Here is a 23,857-nt window from a genome sequence, read left to right on the forward strand (position 1 = left end):
TAAAAAACACCTTTCTCTACTAGAAATAACTGACTCTTTAGCATAGCTGTTGCTCCAATTGCTTTTCAATAGATTAAAACTGTTGCTTATGATTTGTATTTTTCTTCTCATAGTTTGTACCCAATTAAAAATGAGATCTTGTGTAGCACCTTTGATACTGAGGCACTGAATAAAAAGTTATTGGCACTCAAGCAGAAACTTGAATGTTTCGAAGACAGCAATTAGATACCTTGCTGAGATGTGCCTGTGATGGAGGATTAAGCCAAGTCACTCAGTGGCTCAGGGAAGAAAATGTGGCATATGTATTTTAAGCCAAAGAAGAATGTATTGGGAGACAGACTGCAGCTGTCAGTCTGTAGTTCAAGAAAAGCTTTGAAGGCAGTGCAGCCTCTGAAAACATCACTTCTACCTGGTCACTTGTACAGGTACAAGCAGGTTGTGTAGTACACAGGAAGCAGGATCAGGCCAGCTACAACAACAGCCTTTGCAGTCAGGAGCCAAAGTGGTGTTGGAGTTTTTGGGTGCCTGCTCTTGTGTACAGATGTTGGTGTCAGCAGGAGCAGGGTGGAGAGGAGGAAATGCAGGAAGGGGCACAAGTGCTGCTTTCAATTGACAGTGATAGCCTGGCATGGGATAAAATGTGCATCAAATGAAAGCCACTGGTTTTTAACAAATTGAGAATAGCATTCCTTATCTTCTGTAAGATGCAGCTGGAACTTAGCAGTGCTGGTGTAAGCAGTTCCACCTCCAGAAACCAGGAAGGTGGTTTTCCATCACAGGTTTCTGAGCAGCCTCCAAAGCCAAATATCAATCAGGTGTGAGTAGGGCACAGCAGAGAGACACACAAGACGGGGGGAGCCCACATTAGGACTGCTCTTCTACAGAAACGTGAACCAACTACATAAGAGGAGACAGCTTCTAGGCCAACACTCCTGGGGGTTCAGAGACAGCAGTAAGTGAGCAGTCCTCAGTTTTTGGGAGAAATCATTTTGCTAGGATGAACTTGAAGTAAGTGGTGCCACGTATTAAATCTTTGGAAACCTTTCTTGCTGCACTCAGTCTTTCATACTGGCCACTCACAGCTAGGCCACATCATGGGAAAAGATATAATTGTGTGTTAAATATGTATCAGAAGATTCAGTTTATTTATTGGTAGTTTTGGTCAATGATATTAGCATAGGTATAGGAATACTTTGTGAAGCTGATAGCTGGATATTGCCATTGATTGTAGTCTGTGCTGAAGATTATTGCTCTTGTCTAACTTCTTCATGTTGAGTAAGAACTTCCAGAGGGCATAGATTTTTGCCTTGATTTGAGTAATTTTAGATGAAATTGCAGTTTTTGCTCATGTCACTTAATTTCTTTAGTTATATATGCAAATAAATTCAAGTGCATTGCCTCGTCTGATACTTATTACCTGAACAGAGATATTTGCTTTCTAACTTTTCCCCTGTTTGGTTTACATGTTACTCATTTTTGCTCAGCTGCTGAGGAACATGGGGAAGGGAGGGAGAACAGCAGTGTATCCCTAAGTAGAACAAGAGTTGACAGCCTGTTACACATGAATAGACAACAATAACTTTCAATCACACGGATCTGTTCTAAAGAGAAGTGTCTATAAGGTTTTATGAGTCTTTCTGAAAGCAGCAGAACTTTCTGGTTGAACTGTTACTTTTCACTCTGAATCTGGAGATTGTCTATCATTCCTCTTCTCATTGTGCTAGTAATTAGAATAGCTTCTATTGTAAATAGATTAAATACTGTAAATATTTTCCTGTCTTAGATGGGTTTGCAACCTTATAATGTCTGTGCTTCTTGGCATACCATGTTTAGTTAATGTATTTTCAGTATCAAAATAAATAACTTTTCCTGCTTTTTGTGATGGCGTCTCAGTAAAGCCAAACCAGTGATCCTAGATCAACAATGCCAGATCCAGCTGAAAAGTAACTTGCTTTATTGTTGCGGAAGAGAGACATGGTCTTTTTTGTAAAGTTTTCTCATTCTCCTTATGGCCATGAAAACATTAAGGATAATATGATGCTCACTTGCTGCTGGAGCACATTCGCTGTGGTTCTGCAGAAGATATCTCAGATGGTTTAGTCTGAGCTGAATCCAGGCCATGCATTCAGAGACACTGGTTGACAATGGGAAGCAAAACATGGAAGATGAAGAACTTCACGTCAGAAGTATGCTTCTGGTAAAAAGTAAGATGTCAGCATAGGTGCACTCCAACTTTTTTGGCCACAATCTTAGAAGCCTGTGGTAGAGCAAGGAGTTAAGTGATGGCCTTCTGAATCCTTTCATTGCGTTACAACTTGGAGGCAATTTTCATTCCACATTCCCTTAATAGAAAGCTTAAACTAGATTAGGAGGATTGCTAAATAACTAAAAAGTTCCAGGTATATAAGCAAGAAAATTGAGCTTCTGTCAATGTGGGAGGTCAGCAGTCAGTATGTGTGGCACCAGTGATATGTTTAATTGGTGCATTGGTATGATACTAAGAAGCACATAATGGTATAAAGCACAGAGAGTTTGATTACAGTTTTGGCAGACCTGAGCTGAAAGAAAAAACGGCACAGGTGGCTGAAAATAGCAGTAAAATATTCCATTTCATGTCTGCAGAAGCCATTAGACAGTGGCTAAAGAGGTGTCATTAATGCATCAGACTCCCTTGGGAAGTTACATTTCTGTAATGTGCACTAAAACAAGGATTTCTGTTCTTCTGTTTTTGTTTTTACATGGAGCCGTTGCCAAGTGCAGACGTGTCTCTCCGCAGCCATGAAATGGATTTATCAACAATGACGATGATGCAGATTCTCTCAGTGCCTCCTCTTTTACTTGTGCCAACTCTGCACAGTCAGCAAGCAGTAGCATGGCTGTTGTTTTCCGTCTGCTGTCACCAAAATTCAGTCTTGTCAGTCTTGGAGAGTTATCACAAAAGCAGTACGTTGATTTGATGCTAGCAGTAAGCTGAGATGGGCATTGTTCCATAGTAAAACAGAAGATCGACTTAACCACAACACATTGTTACACACAGCCAGCCAGCAGTGGTGGCATTTTGCAGTAGATGATGCTGCAGGAGTTTCTGCAAAACTTAGGAGTGCTCCATGTTCTACAACACTTCTAGCAGAACTGTTTTTATGGCACAGTGCACATGATTAGATGCTGTCTCATTATGGATGCTGAATGCTTCTTACATTAGTGTACGAGACTAGAAGCAAAATCTCTCAGCGCTTTTTTGGCTGCACGCCTTTATTGCATTGCGTGACAGAGATGCACAGCAGCGATCGGCCTTGTAATCACACCTCCTCTGGAATACCAACAAAACCCTTTACAAGCATCACTGGAATAATACAGGGTCATTTATTGATTTTTAGTCTACATGAAGCACTGCAGCTTTATTGATACATCTTCCATTTACAAACCTCTATCTCGCTCTTAAAGCCCCTTTTTATTAGTAGAGTTTAGCTGTTTGTTTGTTCTGTAGCTGTATTTCCTCATTTTTCAATGGCAGGGAGGTAAACAACTGCTAATAGTTTTTACGTCTGAAAATTTCCACATGAATTCAGTCTCTCCAATTAAATCTATTTTCTGGCTGTGTGGATAGTTTGGAGCTTGCTGAAGCAGTTTGTCATGAGCTGAAGCAGCCTTTGTGTTTCTGGAAAACCTAAGATAGACAAAACCATTTGAATTATTTTTGAAAAATAATTCTTATATCTCAAATTTAATCCAAAAATCAGGCAACTGGGAAACACTAATGCATAAACAAATTTGATCCTACCTAAAGCAAATGGGAATTTTGGTAATAGATTCAGAGAGAACGGGAATTAACTTCTAGCTTTTCCTCCATTAAGTGAATAGAGTAAGGTGCTTCCTGGAAAGTGCATTGTTTATAATTACAAACATACAGAGCCATCAATTAAGGCGTTAGCAACACTGTTCTCTGTTTTTGCTTGTCCTATAAAACACTGTCTCCCTACACGCTTTTCCTACTAAACTGTAGTGCTGTTATTTTTGTCTATGATCAGTGCTTTGAATTCTTGGCAGCACACAGCTCCATTTATATACAATATCTGGCAGCTTTCAGAACCAGAGGCTGTGTGATGAGACCTTGGCAAATAGAAATAAACCGAGCCAAGACTGCCCTGTGCACCTCCAAGGACAGAAAGGCAGTGGTTTCCTTCAGTTTGGATGAATGCTTTGTGTGTTTTGGACCCCTTACCCTCAGAAATTTTAAATAAGCAGCGTATATTGAGAGAGGAACATTAGAATTTCAAAATTATGATACCTGAGAAGTCATCGCTTTCAGTTACTGTCATTCATCTCAGCAAGTGACAAACTTCTAATGACTTTGAGGGTTTTGGAAAGCATCATCACCAGAATGTACTGGTCTGCAGTAGCAATCAGTAACTGGAACACTGATGCCTGGGGAGTGTCAAATTCTATCAGATTCTGTGCAGCACTGTCGATCAACTTTAATTCTGAGTAAGGGATTTACATGGTAAGCATAGAGCTTAAAATGGTACCTCTAGCTTAAGTATCAATTCACTCATGGATTTGCCAAGCTCCTTCATCTCAACTCCCTCTCTTTAGCGTCTGCTGTTCGAGATTCCTATGTGAAAGTTTTATGCAGGAACCCACCTGGAAATACACAGCTTGTTGCCCAGAGAGGCTGTGGATGCCCCATCCTTGGAGATACTCAAGGCCAGGCTGGCTGAGGCCCTGGGCAGCCTGAGCTGGTTGTGGGTGACAGCCCTGTCTTTGGCTGGGGTTGGAATTGGATCATCTTTAAGGTCCCTTTCCAACCCAAACCATCCTATGATTCAGGAATTAATGATGAAGCATAGAATACCATTCAGTCACTCGGAGACAGAACTGTGTGAGGAATGGAGGTTTTTGTTTGTTCTTGGTAAAGCTAATGGACATATGAGATGACCTCAAACTCCTGCAGACTGCTTTTAGAGCTGCAAGGTGCTTGCTCTTTCTGTCTAACCTTTGTTCTTGGGCAGTGTTAAGAAGATTGTGACTGTGATCTTGTCCTTTCTTTCCTGTTTGCTTTAAATCTTGATCAGAAATGTCAAGTGTACAAAAAACAGTCTATGTATATTTCCTGTCTAATACTTTCAAGGGCAAGACTGGAACTCAGCATTCTGTCTTCAGCAGAGCCAGGCTTTCACCATGAAGGCAGTAACACCCATTTTGCTATCAACTTTGTGTACAATACAAAGACTTGGTGCTAGAAATCAGCCTTAAAGAGCAGTCATGTTTAATGATGTCTTCCATTGTTACGCTAATAAGTTCTGCTCCTGGTTTTGTATGTAGTAGAAGTCTTTTATTAACTGTATGTCTCTCTCAAGATTGGTTGGAATTCCCTGTCAACAAACTAAAGCAACAGCAGTCATTATGAATTCTGTTCATTTCAGAAAGGTACTTCTTGCTTAAATAAATACAATATTCAATCACAATATAAAAATGGATGATAGTCTTTGTTCAGTGGTATAAAATTTAGCTCCTTCAATTTTTGAATAGAATAGGGGCAACCACAGACTCTAAGAACAGGATGTGATCTGGATGAATTTTAAATAATCGTATCATAGGATAACAAGATTTTTTACTAAATTGACTTCTTATTCCAAAGCAGTAGGGCCTTGAATGGAATTTATCATTAAAATAGACCCTAAACTACACTAAAATTTCTATTAATTAGTGGCTGCAATGGTAGACAAACACAATTTTTGTTGATGCAAATGGAAATGCATCATGTAGGCCTGCAGGGTATTAGGTGTATCAGAGAGGAAAGTATAGATATATAGATGGTGTGGGAACTTCTGTCCTAACTTAAGTCCCTTTATGTTCTCATAAGAAAATACCTCAGAGTGCTTCATAATCCTTCTATTAATTCATCTGTAGAGCACTGAAATGTAGCACGATGTGCATCCAAAAGAGCTTAAAAAGAAGCTTGCTAATTTTAGGCAAAGGTGGCCCAGAAGGTCAAATCTAAGCAGTAATATGTAGAAGAGCACCCACTCACCACCACCTCTCCTCTGATATGAAAATCTGTTTTAGATTAGGTTCTCTTTGCTATTTTATACACAAAGTGGAGTTCATAGTTTGAATATGTGCAGTATTAGCATTTGTTTTCAAGGATTGCAAATGTTTTCAATAAATATTCCAGGCTTGGTATTACTGGAGAGTGTTTTTACATATACTTTATGTTGGTGAGTTGCCTAGCAAGTTCAATGAAATGAAAATATTTGCTCTGGCATACAAGCAAGTTCTGAAAGAGCTTAGGCAATATTTCTGCAGCAGAAAATGTCAGTTTAGACCTACCCAAGTTCTGCTCTAGCTTGTGAATTTTAATTATTCATTTTAATCCAATAATAATAATAATAATAATAATAATAAAAGATTATTTGCTTATTCCTTGCTTTTCCTTCCAGGCTGAATTAGAATCCCGTTTTCAGATGTAGAGTTTTTTGTACTATAGAGAAAGGCCAATAAGGTGAGGGGGCCCAATGGAGTCAGAACCCCTGCATTTTCTTCTCTGTAGCTTAACAAACATAGATGTTTTTCCCCTGTGGGATTCAAGAAGGATACCTACCTTTCAGCAGTGACAAAAACTAAAGGATGATAGGTACTTACAGACCACTTAGTGAAAAATATTGCTTATAAAAGTTAAGAAGATCATTGTGTTCATCATCATGAAATTGTTCTTAATATCTTTGGCATGGAATATTAATGTTTGATGGGGTGCATTTTGTGTTGTTTGTGCTGCTAGACTTGAGACTATCAATATTTGTCATACATTTGACATACAAAATGTAACAGCTAAAAATATTATGTTATGATTTGCTGAAGAGAGAGAGTGGATACTGTTCATCACAAGCAGACTGGGGTATGTTCACAGGCAGTGTAGATAGAGTGATTCTAAGATTTCCTTTTATTTCCACACCTGTGTCTTTATTACCTTTGCATGTTGCTGATTTTGAATGTTACGACTGAATGATTGTATATTGACATTATTGTAATTAGAATTGATAACAGCAAACCAGGAACTGGAAGCTTTCAGAATTTGGCAAGTTTTAGCTTCTATAGGTGAGTAACTCAAGGGTTCTGCTCCAAGTATTGAGACATCTGAAGATGTCTCAATAGCGCAATGACACATCATCAGTAGGGTGAAACTAACCTGTCTCATGACAGGTTATTTTGCATGTTTTAACTTTTTACATGGTCAGATAAGGTGATATGAAAGAACAGCATGCCTAAAAGATCCACATCTAATCTGTTTCTTTCCTGCATGCTCCACCAGTCATTTCCACTTGCGTGTTTGTTTTTTGCAAGACCTTTGCATTTGTTTAATTTGTTAATGTAGTCATGGTTGAACTACAAGAGGACATTTCTAAGTTGCTCTGTACTTGCAAGAAAAGACTGTTTAGGAAGCTTCTTGTTGGCATTCTTAACATGTCCCTTAAATATACCCATTTTACAACTCTTAATAACAGGACAATGACAATGGAATTGTGACATGACCAGGTTGCTCTCCTTGATTAGAAATTATCAACCTCTACCTTGTTCTCTTGCTCCCCTTTGACCAGGAGCTTATTTCATCAGAGAAAATGTATAAGGACAAAAGTTAGAACTGATGATTGATATTTTATACAAACTTGTTACATTTCACCTTTGTTCATGTGCTGTTTGGGTCCTCTGGTTCCCTTTCTCATAATTGTATCAGTTTGCCTTGTGTATCTTGACTCAGAGAGCAGCATGGATTCAATCAGCAGGAATTAAAAGCTGTTTACGAGCTGACAGCATTCTTCTCAGCGTTGAACAGACTTGACTGTTGAAAGGTCATTTGTTTATTTAATATGTGGATATTCACGTTTTCTCCCAGAAAGTCAATATATTGCATTACATCACAGGAAACTTGTGAAACGTAACTGATTCGTTTGGCAAAACATTTTGAATACCTGTGACGAAATGCGCTTTCACAGAAATGAATGTATTCTTTTCAAATACAAGTTTGCAGGGCTGGAGCTGGTACAGAACACTAATGAGTGAGAGTTGGAAGCTGTAGTAACAGGTAGAAATAAGCGCCAGCTCCATTTCAGTTGTTACCATTCTACTGATCGTGACCTAAGAATAGCTTTCTCCGTAGGACTCCATTTACCTAATTATTTCTGAGTAGGCAATACTTCATTTCTGTTTGCGTTATTTGCCACTTCATTAATTAAGTAAGTCCTCACCTAGCTGTCCTGCATATGAATAAACTGATAAATCTTACTAATTAAAGAACATAAGTCACGGCTTTATTGTTAAAGAGCTTAAGGTCAGTGCAAGCAACAAGTTGCATCTTTGAGACAATGCATTTAAGAGTGTTATAAGTAGCTTTAAGGACTTCACTGCATAGAGATGAACTTTGAAGGCACAATGTGCATGCATGTTTTTAAATCTCTTCAGCAGCTGACATACTGCTTTAGGGTTTAATCGTTTCGCTGTTATCCTTGCAGACCTCTCTGTTTCCATAAGGCAGCAACTGTCAAATATTAGCCAGGATTCAGTTATTTACTTTGGCTCTTTGCATAAGGACTTGCTTAAAGCTAGGACATGCTTTTTATCTTTTCTGAAAGATACATTTACTGTCAGGAAAGAATGGATTAAAATGTGTTCTTTTCACTAAAAACTGTTTGCTCCCTCCCTGCCTGTGAGTACAGCCCTTGTGATGTAGGTTGGCTCTTTAAAGAAATAGAGTTGGAAAGGGTCCTTTGGGGATGTTTTGTTGATGGTTTTTTCCTAAACCAGAGGAAGTGACAAGATTCCTCATCTAGATGACATCTCTGAGCACTTTAATGAGAATGTTTAATCTTTTATTGTAGAAAAAGGCTGATTTTTTTTTTCAGATACACTTGTGCAAGTGTAGAACTTTAGAGAGTTTTGCAGCTTAAGTAGTTATAGGCTTATCTGGGGAATCACTGGCAATACCTAGAACAGAAAGTGAGACTGACTTATCCCTTCAGGCATCAGTGTCTTTATTTGAGATCATTATGAAGACTGTGTTCATATACTTAAACTATGCTGTGATTTCTAAGATTGAAAAGGCATTCAGAATTTCTCACATGTTTAAAGAGAAGAAGAAAGTTTATTAGATAAAAATATTTGGGGAAAACAAAATGCATGCTGAATTGATGAACACCAACTTTCTGTCACTCTTTAAAATCTGGATTTGGACCAGGGGGCTTCTCACCTTGATATGGAAAGACTGGTAGATAGGCCTAGGCCTTTGCTTTGTGCCATGACTCCATTGTACTTGGGGGAGAATACTTTAAACCAGGCAGTTCATGGGGACAACCAACAACCTCATCACCTCAAGGAGCACTCGGTGACTCGCCTGGCATGGCAGTGCTCTGAATGATTTCCTCAGCAGGATTCAACTAGAACTATTTAAAATGCTATCTACTGCAACTTAGTTTAGATCCGGGAGGACATTTCTTCTTGATACAGTTTTATTACTATATCAGTTTAATTTTTTATTATTCAGTAATGGGTTTTTTGGCTCCTATTTCTTAAGCTTGTTAGGCTTGAACAGCGTAAAATCAATATTTCTGCTAATTAAGGTGTTTTGGGGGAACAGATAATCAAACAGGAGAGTGAATCATTAAAAACTTGTGTGCTAATATTGACAGGCATTATTGGCACAATGAGTCCAAATCTCTATGCCAGGGATTTTCTTTCTTCTACGTTTTTTCATCATAAGCAAAACACATTCTCTAAAAACTGGAAATTCTCTAACAGAAGAGAGGTGGTCCATTATGAAAAGACTTTTCTAAGGTGACCATTGCTTTAAGGGATGCTGGGCAGTTCCTTGTTCCCTTTGTGCTGACAGGAGTCTGGGCATCATTGTAGAACCAGAGGCAGGCAGAGGGACAGAAGGAACTATGGCAGATATCATTTGAGTGAGAGGAAACGATAAATGTGTTACCAGTACATTTCCTGAGAAAGCTTCTCCCTAAAATGGCACGGATAGTACTATTGTCTAGTCGGAAGTCCAAAGGTAAAGCATTTTTTGATGCAAATGTAGCATTTGTCATTCCTCTCGGTAACTGCCTCACTTTGCATGAAGATTTTTCTAACACTTCCATATTGACTCAGACAGACGGTAGTAATTAGGATGAGTTCTAGTCCATCTCTTAGAATAGTTAAATTACTATTTAGTTTTCCTCTGTTACTGATAGAAATTGAATTTATCTCCCTTAACGTCAACTGGGACAAAGTAACACGGCAAGTTCAGCTCCTGTGCTGGGCGCTTAACTATTTTACATATATTAAAGAGTTAGAATCTAAACTTAGGAAGATAGCTGGGTGTTTACTGTGCTGTGGGAGAAGCTACAGAGGGACTCTGCAGGAAATGAGTGACTTCAATTTAAAGGACATAGTGTGTGGCTCTTTACCTGCATCACACAGAAGTTAGTTTTAGCTGGCAATGAAAGCTGGAGCCAGTAATGGTGGGGTGAATTACCCAATCACCATGCCAGGGTGTGAACGTCTATAATGGCTCTCCCTAAGTGATTCTGTGGCACCTTACCAAAGAGAGCTGTACTTATGCTGCAGCCATTCCTCTGGAGAGGCTGTTATGTTGGGACTCTCCTGTAGGTGGTTGCTAATATCTCTAGGAACTTGTGACAACTTTGGATTTGGACTTCAGAAGTTACTGCTAGAATAAAGGCAAGCATTGTAACCATAAAGCCCTTCCACACTTGGGAAAATGGATTAAATATCACTTGAATGATTTTGTCTATAGCTGATTATGCAGTTACAGGATGAGTTTATAGAGGGGAGAATACAAATGCTCAAAAATCAAGAACAGATTCTTGTGGTTTAAAAGAAATTCGTGGTCAGAAGGCACTTTAAGGTTAAACTAACTCTTGTCCTCGCTGTTACTTATAATTTTTTTCTGACTGATTTATTTTAATATAACTATTGATTGGATTGTAAGGTCGCAACAGTGAGAAATATTAGTCTGTAAAAGCTGATTTATAGAGAAGATCTTGTGCACCAGCTTGTAAGATATAGATATCTCTGTATTTCTCTAGAGAAAGGGTTTTGTTGTTGTTACTTTTTTTCTTTCTTTCTTTCTTTTTTTTAAGAAACTTAACTCTTGCTGAGCTGAAAGCTTTTTATTTGCAGGCAGTAGATTTTATTGAACCTGGCATAGGTTTGCTGTAGTCAGTGTTAGAGCACCTGGAAAATCTGACAAACTGCTTTCGAAATGGCAAGAAGTTGTTAATTGATTCTGGAATTATACAGCAAATTAGCAATATAGCATCTTGAAGGTCAGTTGTTCTCTGATCTCTCTTAATGAAACTCTATACAGAGCCCCAGTATTTAGGACCAAGAAGTATCACACAACTAACTCTTTAATTTACCCAACAGATATTATAAGCCTACTTTAAATCTGCCCCAGTGACTGGTGTAGAGTATCAGGTCGAGTAGGCAGAAAAGTCTGTAGGAGTTGGCCATCTGCTTTTCCTCCTGGACAGATGCTGTCAGCAGGGAGCCTCTAGCCTTAGGGAACCATAAGACTGAACCCCCTGCCTGGTGCAGGTGTTGCGTGGTTGTAGGTGGGTATGTTTCACAAGTAGTTTTTGGTTCTGCAAATGCTGAAAGTGCAGGGGAAAACTGCATAGATCATGTTAGCTAGCATGAATTCTACCACAAATCGTCCCTACTTCTGTGCAAGTAAGGGCAGATATTTTTCTTCTGACTCTTAATTTTGATCTGGAAGAGCAATGAAAGAATGTGGCACCTCTCTGGTGCAGTGTTAAATATTGAGCTAATGTCACAACCAAAGTATAAATGCTTTTGCACATGTTCCAACTCTGATTATGTTGAGGTATTGGCTACATAAGAATTGAGGTTTACAGGTAGAGTATGGATTTCTTTGAGGATCTGTTGATGGTGGGGACAAGCTACTGGAATAAGCTTGGAACTGACCAGTAGAGTAGTGGGTTGTATTCCCTTCTTTCCTCTGGCATTTTTTCCTCTCTGAAATGCTATGGGAGATTGTGACGTGTCATCTCTCTCAACAGATGAGATATGTTATCCTGTCCTCCCTAGTGCTCTGGTCTAACCTGACCACCTCTGTTCCAGGGAAGAGGGCTTCATTTCTAATATTTAATCGTTCACAGTAATGAGTCTTCATAAAGGGGTGGAAGAGACATATTTTCATTCTTATGTGTCTTTAAAAGACACTTAAATTTAAAAGGAAATTTCCACATACAAAGATAGCTTTGATAAAAGCTTCTTGCTCTCCAGTTTGACCATTCAGCCATGCTGGTCTCTTGCCTTCCTTTCCTGACTTCCTATACCTGGGGATGGAGAGCTCTTGTGCCCTAAGGAAAGCTTCCTTAAAGATCTGCCAGCTCTGCTCTGCTCCTTTGTCCTTGAGGACAGATTCCCAGGGAGTTTTGTTAGCTAACTCTTTAAAGAGCTAGAATTTGGCTTTCCTAAAATTATGCTTCCTCATTTTAGTCTTTGCCTGTCTCATTTCCTTCAGAAAATGCAGATATGAAGTTGAAGTTCTCTGTCAGGAAAACTAGGCTGCTTTAACTTGCTCTGATGTAAGTGACATGGAGAAAATCTGAATGTATGCAATTCGTCACTTACAGGGAGCTATTGAAATTTACTTAAAGTCCCTACGCATTGCAGATTTGGTTACACTGTCTTGACATTTCCTTGTTATAAGGATACAAGACAAATGCTGCAGTGAATCTAGACATTTTCTTAAACATTAATACCATGAGGACCATCTGTATGTAAGCTTTACGGAATACATGAGGTGGGAATGGGCCTGTAGAGGGAGCAAATGGAAGTATTCATCAAATACTCCAGAAATTTATTTTTAATGGATAATATCTATTCTGCAAGGAGTTTTTTGTTGTTGCATCTTGTGTTTGTTGGTTTTGTTGTTGTTGTTGTTTGGTGTTTTTGTTTGTTTGTTTGTTTGTTTGTTTTATGGTATCATCTGTACTGCTGTGTAAGATCTTGGATGTGATTACTCCTTAGAAAATACTTTTCAACTGATCACATCCTTTCTGGTCTCCCCTTGGTGGCTGTGGCTTGTGAGACATGAGTCATCAGATACCATCTTTTCAAATCTGGGATTGTAACCAGTATACAGAGCTAATTGGATTTGGGAAGGAGTGCAGAGGAAATTTGTTTCAGGGCTAATATGATCATCCACTAGTGTGGTTTTGTTTGTTCAGTTTTGCATGAGTAGCGTTGAACAGGAACAAGATTCTGCATTGGTTAAGCAGTAAGTGGTTAAACACAATCCTTAGGCTTGCATTCTTTTTAAAGTGGGATTTTCTGAAATGTTTTATGAAGTGCCACAATGCCATCTACTGGCTTGGTTTCCTGTGCTTTTTTTCCCAAAGCAGAGTTTCTTTCATACAGTCAGGCTTATACATAAAGCTTATACCACATTTTTTGATAGTAAAATAGGCTGGCACAGAATAGGCAAGATGCGTTTTGGTGACATATATATTTTAAAGGACAAAACATATCACACACGTTAAATAATCACTTCTGTTTCTTCCAGTTGATCTTATTCCTCTTTTGTTAGAATTAACTCTGAGTTGGTGAGTATTTAAAAGCACTGAAAAGATACCATCTCTCTGTCTAGATCCCTCATAATAGCTTTTGTGCAAGTAGCCTCATCGTTTTCTGTCTGTATTCAGTCAGTTTCCTTTTTTTGTTTCATTATTTTCATACAAATAAATGAAAACTAAGAAATATGTAACCTGTCAATATGCAAAAGATAGTGTCACATTAGAGATTATTTCCACTGACAAAATCCTAGACCATTTTTGCTGAAGTGTCTTTAATTGATCTTTTTTAGGTTAACAGCAGCCTTTCAAGGACCAAGGCTTCATAGACTTTCAAACAACTTTTGCAGAGAGGTGTACATTAGCAAAATATTGTTCTCAGTATCAAACTGCCCCTAAATGAGCTGTAAGCAGTTGCAAGGCATTTTCATGGCCTCTTGTTCCTAAACAGTCTGCCCAATGCTATCTATGGGAGTAGCTCTCTATCTTCCACTGGCTGCCAAAAATCAGCCAGTGGAAAAATCAGCTTTTAAATGTATTTGCTAGCCATTGCACTGTATATCTCCAGAGTCATTACTCAACACGAAACAGACAAAAATTCCTGGCTGTTTCCCACTTGACCTACTCTGAAGGTAAATACGGGTGCTTCTGTCCTTCCTGGCCTTTACCCCCTCTGTCCGATATCTGGGAGGCTGTGTGCGTCTGACCAGTCTCAGCTCTTATCAGGGAGGAGCTGCATCCCACAGGCGCTCAATGTTTGTGCTGCTGGAGGATCTCCAGAGCTCTATCAGCAGCTGGGGGATGGGAGCAGCAAGGCTGAAAACCATTGGGCCTGGCACTTGCATTGGTTTTTGGCTATATTTGGAATAGCTGCTGGCCTCTCACTCCTGATGGTTTGCTCTGCTGAGAAATACCAGGGCAAGCCTCTGCTTAGCATAGCATTAAGTGAGGGAGAACTGGCAAAACCAGAAGAGCAAATAGGATTACTTTATGCTGCATCTTCCACTAAATCTCTTTTTTTTCCCTCTCCCATTAACTGTCCTGTGCTATTGCAAATAAGGAAGAACTAATTAAGCCAGTTGCTGAAAGTGTTTTGCCACCCACACTACTGAAAAGAACTCTTTGTGCAGAATTAGCTTCTACCAGCTGTGCTAAACCCAGTAATTTATCTGTGCCAAAAGAAAGAAAAAAGTGCTGCTATAGTTTATTCCAATTAAACTAGTAAAATGTAAGCGATACCCTTTATCCACAAAAACAGAGATATCTCTTGCTCAAGAGCTGAGGGGGTTGCAAATAATTATTTTCTCCCTCATTAATTCTTCTTAATGTTTGTGCAAAGGGCTGGGCTGAGGAGCACTGGAAAATTAATTTGTTTGTGCACAGGGCACATTAAACAAGCACATCATTTAGTGGTTGCCGAGCCACTCTCCATCATATCTGAAAAATCATGGCTGTCTGGTGGAGTCCCAGGTGGCTGGAAAAAGGGAACCATCTCTCCCATTTTTAAGAAAGGGAGAAAGGAAGAACCAAGGAACTACACGCTGGTGGGCCTCACCTGTGTGCCTTGGAAGATCATGGAGCAGATCCTCCTAGAAGCTGTGTTAAGGCACATATGGGATAAAGAGGTAATTTGAAACAGCCAGCATGACTTCACCAAGAGCAGATCTTGCTTGACCAATCTGGTGGCCTTCTGTGATGGAGTGACAGCTTCGGTGGATGGGCAATGGATGTCATCTACCTGGACTTCTGCAAGGCCTTTGACATGGGCTCTCACCACATCCTTCTCTCTAAATTGGAGAGGTGTGAGTTTGAAGGATGGACTGTTCAATGGACTAGAAGTTGGCTGGCTGGAACTCTTGGAGTAGGTCCAGTGGAGGGCCACTAAGATGATCAGAGGGCTGGAGCACCTCTCCTATGAGGAAAGGTTGAGGGAACTGGGCTTGTTTAGCTTAGAGAAGAGAGGGCTCTAGGGAGACCTCATTGTGGCCTTCCAGTACTTGAAGGGAGCATATAAATAGGAGGGGGAATGGCTGTTTACAAGGGTGGATAGCGTTAGGACAAGGGGGAATGATATTAAACTGAGATAGGTGAGGTTTAGGTTAGCTAATAGGAGGAAGTTTTCACTCAGTGGGTGGTGACGCACTGGAACAGGTTGCCCAAGGAGGTTGTGGATGCCCCATCCCTGAAGGCATTCAAGGCCAGGCTGAACGTGGCTCTGGGCAGCCTGGTCTGGTGGTTACTGACTCTGCAAATAGCAGGGGGATTGAAACTAGGTGATCATTGTGGTACTTTTCAACCCAGGCTGTTCTATGATTCTATGATCTCATGTGAGCTTGTCTCAGTTGACACTGCTTTATGGCATCTTTTGACTTGAGTGTCATTTGAGCACAGCTGAACCACAGAATTCAGGTTCTCTATACCACAGTCCTTACATAGTGACAACATAGTCACAAACCTTGGCTGAAATTCAGCTAATTCATCCTCAGTCCTATATGACTGATGTACTTCATCTGCTCCCTATGCAAGGTTCAGAAGAGTGTAAACAGTACAGGCAATGTTTCTTCCAGCTGAATTTCCAAAAGCTGAAGTCTTTGATTCCCAAGAGCTAGAGAGGCTACCTCCTGTCCCCTGGGTGTATGAGAACAAGGATGCTCTGTGCTTTATACAGCTCCCATTGTAATTCACCACCCCCAGAACAAAGCTCTTAGAAGTGCAGGGCACATTCAGGTGTGGGACTTGGAGACAGTGAAACAAATGACAGCCAAGTGAGAAAAAAAGAAATCTTGGATATCATCCATCAGAAAAAGTCAGATAAACAAGGAAATTATCTTTGTGATCCTATCAGGAACAGCTGACTGTAGTTTAGTAATACGTTAGTACTTTGCCAAAAAAGGGAGTCTTGTTAACACAGAAAAAGAAAAGCTCTTACTCCATTCCTAATTCATTTACAGATCAGCGAAATGCTGGATTAGCTTCAGCAACAGGGACTGGACGTGTAAATCTCTAAGTAGACGAGGTGCTTCTTTCTGGGTGAAGAAACATTGAATCCAAACTCTCCTACTGAAAATTTATCTTGGACTTAGGAATATATTTTTTGAAGATAAATTCACTTATTTATGCTCTTCCATCATTTGAATGCGAACACAGATAGGCTCAGCCTGTAATCATGTCTAAGGTTCAGCCTGTAATCATATGATGTCTGAGATGTGTGTGCAAGAGCAAGGAAGGCACTCCCACTCACTTTGGATAATTCTGCTGTGTTTTCAAGCACCAATGTATTGTATTGCTTTCCTTGCCATGCTCAGCATCCCAGCCAAGTGATTTTCCTGCTCTGCATGCTACATTCAGGCTATTCCAAGTTTCCCTTCCCCCTTAGCAGCAGGCTGCTGCCCATGCCACTGTCCAGACTTAATCCTTGTCACATTCCTGCTTTCTGTAGTCCAGAAGGCTTGCAGGAAATCAGAGACGTGAAACAGTGTGACTTGACTGAAGGAGCACTTGATTCTGCCACTTGGCTTTCCAGTGGTTTTCCTTCTGTTTAGGACCTTTACTTGTTATCTCACACTGTATTATGTGCATAGCGTTAGAGCAGAGGCTGTCTGTCTTGTCCATATTGTCTGTAAAGATAGCAGCATGGTTGGGTAATTAAAAAAAAATCAATCCTCTCTTTATTAAGAAATAATAATCAGCATTTAAAAAGAAGAATACTTTGCTATTGTACTTCGTCATCTACAACTGTACAGAAGCATATACGCCTGCAGTATTTTATGTGTTAATCACTGTCGGATTAGATATGATTCTCTGCTGAGGAGTATCTCTTCAGGGGAACCCACAGAACAGATTAGTAAGAGCACTAGATAAATATTACGTGATCCTACTTCTCATCGGCTGAATAAAATTATACCAAGATACACTGCATACATTTCTAACAAAATTGCATTTTGTCATTATGAATGGAAACAACTTTCAGAGGAATTCTTGACTGTTTGCTGGTTTACTTCACACCTCCTTCTTTATTGGAAGTCAGGCAAACAGCAGCTTTAAGTTACTTGTTCCTGGCTTTTCAAAAACTCACTGTAGCCCTGGCAGTAGATGCTGCTATGATGCAAAGGAACAAAGAAAACAGCATTTGCAAAACATGGGTAAAAGCAGAGCATGCAGCAACTCCAACTTCTTTGCTCCGTGCTTCCCTTCAATTCCTTTCCCATTCCTGCGTAACAGATGGAAGCACTGAAAACGAAGAGCAGTGTCTCCAAAATGTTACATTTTTGTATACCAGTTCCAGCTCAAGAACAGAAATAATTTATATGGCTAAGGAGCCAAATGCAGTTTTTCAACACTCTTTCATATGCAAAAATAAATAAGGCCACTACAGCAGCATTTAATGCCAACACAAAGATTTGGCAGAGCACTGAACGGTTACTGATGAGTTCTGGGTTTGCTTTTTGGGCTTAATTACTCTGCACCACATTGGTGTATTTATTATTGCATTACAGTGTTGTTTCAAAAATGACTGTATTTATATAAAATATTAAAATGGCTTTAGTTAACACAGAAAATAGACTTAACTGTGCTGTGTATAGCGTATCTGAGTTGAGGAGTGAGGAAGAAAAGATGATTCTTAATAGCTGTAGTATCCACTTCTTACATTTGGAATCATAGAATCATAGAATGACCTGGGTTGGAAGGGACCTCAAGGATCATGAAGTGAGCATATATATAAGTGTATATATAAGTGTATATATGCAAATAGGGCATTTCCTTTCTCTCTGTAATAAAACTGAAAATGCATGTGTGTCCCAGGCTATAGGAACCATTGCTACAAATTTGCAGTGAAAGAGAAGATTGCTGTGCTTACCTAGAGATTGTTGCTCATGTATATGTTTGTGCATGTGTATATAAATATATATATATATATATATATATATATATATATATATGTATTTATATATGTAAATGTGTTTAATATGGAAAACCATCTCTACTACATCAACTTCGGTTATTAATTGCATTTGTTTAAGAGAAACAAGAAATATTTTGTACTGTATACTGGTTAAAGCCCAAAACATCATTAGAAGAAAGCACTTTTATGTTTTGCTCTGTTCAGCAATCCGTTTGCTACCCATGCAAATACTGCATTGATTTTGCATAGAAAGCAATGGTAAAAAAACACCATAAAGACACCAGGAGTGTTTGTAGTCATATTGTATTGACTTACATAAAACCATCCATGATTGCAGTTAGGAAGTCTTTGGGATATTGGCTTTTTTCTGTGTTTAATTCTACTTAATTCTTCTCATTTAGCTCTACTACATATTTCTTACTACGCCCCCACCTACGCGGTGAGTGCTGTGCTACAAGATGCATCAATGCTTACTGTTCAGTAATTCCTTTTCCCCATTTGTTGCCTCACTTACATCCATTGACAAATCTCATTCTGAAAACCTGATTTGTCATTAATTCAGTTGGGAGGCAAGATTGACTTTTTCAAGATCACGAGAAAAAAATGACCATACAGAGTGGTACTAAATCTTCAAGCAAGGATAAATTGTCAAGGTTTGAGGGCTGAACTTGTCATACTTACTTTTAATGTACATAATGTTGCAGGCAGAATTGAAACTTCAGTAAGATATAAGAAGCAGCATTGTATTTCTGTTGATAGTCTTCTCCCGATGACAAAGTGCTTCTTCATTGTGCGTTCATTACAGCAGAATTAAACGGCACCATTACTAGAGAGGTAAATAACCCTATGGCTAACGAGGTTGCTGAGCAAATGGCAGAGCCTTTCTCCACAGCAGCTTCCTGTGATTAATGAAAATGCTGACACTGACCTCTACGCTGGCTCACAGCCATCTACCAGAAGAGTAAATGGCATGCTGCGTATGAACTAAATGCACGTACATGGCAAAGTGGGAACACAAGAGATAGCTACTTAACTCTTTGGGAGAAGAGTCCTCGGTGACACTTGCTTTTTCAAGTGCTTCCTCTAGACCTAATTTCCCATGAGAGCACACCAGGAATGCTGTTTTGATTCCACGAGTTAATGAATGTCTGTGTGTCAATACTGTGGCAGTCCTTCTGCTGATGCAGTTGATGTTTATAGATGTGAATTTTTCAGCAGCTATAAATGGAACGTATATTTGTTTTGTCTGAAGTGCATGGGAAACATCGAAAAGCTTGATCATAAAGACAGAAATTCAAGGCTAGCGGTTAAGAAAAAAATACTTATGTTTCAGAATTCAGCTTAGAACATCATAGAATAGATTCTGAAAGTGAGGCAGCAGAGCACGCCATGGACAGAATGGCACAGTGCCATTTGCTGTGCAGTCCTACCAAGACTGACTGGGAAGTTACATACTCAGTCTCATCTGTCTCTCAGTGGGTGGAGACAAAAAATCACAGTTCACGTTCCAGCGTTTTTTGTAATCTCTCCCAGCCTCCCTTGAATTTGCTGCATTGTATGAAAAGGCCTAAAGAATATCTGAAAGGTGACTGCAGTGAGAGCGAGCGGGATTGGTCTCTTCTCTCTGGTGACTGGATAAGGGGAAATGGACTCAAGTTGATGGGAGGGGAGGGGCAGGGGGGTTAGGTTGGATATCAGGAAAAACTTCTTTACAGAAAGGGTTGTTAAGCACCGGAATAGGCTCCCCAGGGAGGTGGTTGAGTCACCATCCCTGGATGTGCTTAAAAACCATTCGGATGTGGTGCTCAGGGACATGATTTAGCAGAGGGTTGTTAGAGTTAGGGTACTATGGTTAGACTGTGGTTGGACTTGATGATCTTCAAGGTCTTTTCCAACCTGAGCAATTCTATCATTCTATGATTCTATGATTATTTAGAGTCTGAAACACAGGATACAAAAATCAAACACTACAGCATGGTTTGTGGTAAGGCAGCCATTAAGGGATGGAGCCTGCCACGTAACTCGGGAGCAGCGAGTTCTGTTTGATAAGTAACACTTGCTGACAGCTTGAAGTTTCTGTTGGTAACACATGCCTCAGTTGTGTATGGCCTTTGTTTTAAATATTCTGTATGCAACACACTTCATAAGTAATTTCAGAAATAATCGGAGTTGCTCATACGCTGTTACTGACTGAGCTCTGAGTGCCAAGAGTGGAGTGTTTGTTGGCAAGGCAAACTGCTGTTCCCTTTAAGAAGGGCTCATCAATCCTCCCTCGTAAGGAACGTTTCAGGATTCAAATCAATGTGCTGCATGTTTCAGACCACACCGCTTATCAAGATTAAATAGTTCATTCCCAAAAAGGCAGTATTATTTACATTTTATGTGAACGTAGGCACACATGAAAAAAATTTAACTACTACCAGGATTTTCCCCCTCAAAAATAGTAATTGAAGAATCCTGAAACATTTATTTCCCTCACTTTTTTTGCTGCTTTGAGAGCTTGACTTGCTGTCAGCCTTAGTTTGAGCAGTATTATATTCTGCTACACGTATTCCATTCCATGTAATTAAGCACCGCCTTTTTTGTCCCACTTCCATAATTAATCATACTATCTTTTTCTCAGTGAAGTGGACACAGCACCTGGGGGAGAAGTTAGGGGTGAGAAAAGGCATAACAGGTATCAAACATTCGACTCCAAAATTCATGCTTTTAAAATAAATGTTGGCTTCTCCTGCTGACATAAGCCTACTTGCATGAAATTTCCATCCACGTCTCAGCTATTAAGTGAAGAGCTGTGTCACTGCTGTCACCGACCACAATTTAGCAGTGCTGCAGTGCAGACTAGAAAAGGACGAGAGGAGTTGAGACAACATCGATGTTGAATTGTTGCTATTTTTCATCTCCTCATCTCACTAGAATACACAAATGCCTGAGGTATGAATACCGGCTCATGGTCAGCTCCAATGTGCGTAAAATCTTACTGCTGAACTAACTGTACAGGCAATGGTTTGACCACTTATGAGGCAAACTGGGGTTCCACACAGACCCGAAAGTAACACCCTAGCATGCAGTTTATATCTTGGCTGTCCACCCAAAAGCGTCATCAGCTGATAATATTCATCTTTCCCTTGTTCTACATATGGAGGCTGTTTTTGCTCTGCCGTTAACTGTTGATGAGTACCTTTGAATATCCCTCTGCCATTATTTCAAGATTTTAAGTACGCAGCTATTTTACATATTGGTTATTCTTCTTAAGGGCTAAGGCAAGGTTCTTATTTAGAAAAGAAAGTCTTATTTTAGAAAGAAAAATGTCATGATGAAAAAGGTTAATAGATGGGCTACACATTTCTTGGTTTGTTTTTAATACCCTTTGTGAAGCTGAAATTATAACATGCCTACTTTCTGGATTTAGCTTGCTAATATTTTGGTTTGATTTCAGGTTACTATCGGCCAGATGTACGCCACACAGAAATTGGTCATTGAGAGTCCAGGAAAGACATAGCTATGAGAAGGCTCTCACCCTGAAGCAACCCTGGACCATCTTCAGCATCTTTCAGTGCCACATACAGATGCATAATGTCACTGCACACCTGACCTATTCTGTTCAGCAGAAGAAATGTCTGAGAGACTTTGTTTTCAGCAACCAAAGTACTATTTTCTTATGGTTCGCACATTCTGAAATATATTGCTGTGATTGACAATAGCGTGTATGGTAGTCCTGAAGTCTGTTTGCTTGTGTGTTCCTTGTGATTAAATAGTTCCTGCTTCATTCATCAATAAAACTTTGTTAACCTACCTGCAACCAGCTACATTCTTCTGCTGCTGCCCTCTTCTCTCACAAGGCACAAAAGGTGTTAGATGTGAAACCTTTCACTTAGTTACTAAGCGTAAATTCTTATTAATCCTGTTAAATTTTAAAATGCACAGCATCTAAATTTAATTGCTAAATAGTTCAGTGTTAAAACCATATGAGATGAGCAGAGCAAGAGCATTCCTTGACATCTGAGTATTTAACAAAAAAACCTCATTTGTTCTTTCTTCAGTTTCCAAGAGCCAACGAGCAGTCTCTCACTCTACTTTTAGCAACGAAGAGATAGCAGTAGCAGAATGTAAAACTTCCATCACTGAGCTTTGGTTGCTTTAAATTATATTTTCCTTTTCTAAATGTGTCGAAGCACAGCTACTGGCAGAAAGTACCAAATCACGTCACGCAAGGCTTTCCTTTCTCACACAGCTCCTGATTTTACCAGGAGAAAAAGGCCAACAACCGACCTCTAACTCAAGTGCTATGTGTCATGAATTGGAAGCAAGCTTTGCCAAGCAGAAGTGGAACGCTCAGGATAGCTTTTGATTGAATCTTAAAGCCTCTTGATTAGTCAACATTTTTTAAACAACGTGTTTATTTGTTTTTTAAAGCTCAATCAAGTTCTGTTCCTGTCAGTGCTGTGCTTGTTTGTGGTTTCTCTTAGAAACCAGAGGAAAAAACAGTCAGTGCAATGGGTTTTTAATAGTATATGGAAAAGGCTTTTGGTTTTTTTTCTCCCCCCTAAAGGATTGTTTTGCTGGGTTTTGTTGATGTTGCATCAAGAGAAGCAGAAACTTCCATGTTCCATGACCCCATGGCCTTTAAAAACCTCCTTTCATTTCTCTTACTTCTCAAAGTTTGTCGTTACTCAGGCCTTATTTGTTTTGCATTGTCCATGTTGTGACATTATTAAAGCATAAGACAGATAAAATGTCTAATTTAGAACACAACCCCAGTCTTCACCGCTATCTAAAGTGTCTTGTATAATTTTGTACAGCTGAAATGTATAGCACTGCTTTCCATTAACATTATAATGTACAGAACAAGATATGAAGACTGGGACTTGTAACCTCCATTCTCATTAAAAAGAAAAAGTGATTACAGTAATAATTCTCCTTGTATTAGGTCTATTTAGGTCTATAAGTGCTGCATTGTCAATTGTGCTTAGTGGCCATTAAAAAGAAATGTAACCGTTTTAATTGGTAAAATACATTTTAAAATATCCATATTTGCAACCAGACAATTAAACACACTTAAGTTGATACTGAATGTGTAGAGGAGAAAAGAAAGATGTAAGTGACATTCAGGCCTTGTAATTTCCCTGTCTTCCTCATCTGTAATGCACAGGTTAAGACAGCTCACTTTGTCAGTCAAAAAAAAATCAGTTCTTAACTTCATATTAACCATGAGTTTACCCTATAGTATATATACATCACTTATTAACTTAAGAAACTTCTGCTGCTCAGGTCCAAAAGCCTGTATTGTACTAATTTGCAAACAGGAATGCAAAGCTAGTGATGATATTAGTGTTTACTCCTTAGATTCCAC

The 23,857-nt window shown here is 39.4% G+C and overlaps 1 protein-coding gene across 5 annotated transcripts in view; it reads left to right on the plus strand.

Annotated features, from left to right (window-relative positions):
- The window catches only part of LYRM4 (LYR motif containing 4), a 76,905-nt gene extending 53,388 nt beyond the window's left edge, over positions 1–23,517 (plus strand). For 3 of the 5 annotated variants that reach the window (XR_014943572.1, XM_032442489.2, XM_085540274.1), the window contains one exon: positions 21,944–22,299. Coding sequence is in view for 3 of the 5 variants with exons in the window: in XM_032442489.2 (XP_032298380.1) it covers positions 21,944–22,006 (63 nt within the window). In the remaining 2 variants the exon portion in view is untranslated. Of the gene's footprint in view, positions 1–21,943 lie in introns of all 5 variants that reach the window. The other 2 variants (XR_014943573.1, XM_015854564.3) reach the window with 2 other exon arrangements.
- The last annotated feature ends 340 nt before the right edge of the window (positions 23,518–23,857 follow it).

The sequence above is a fragment of the Coturnix japonica genome, chromosome 2, assembly GCF_054131305.1.
Source record: "Coturnix japonica strain WE chromosome 2, WE-NBRP24, whole genome shotgun sequence".
NCBI lineage: Eukaryota > Metazoa > Chordata > Aves > Galliformes > Phasianidae > Coturnix > Coturnix japonica.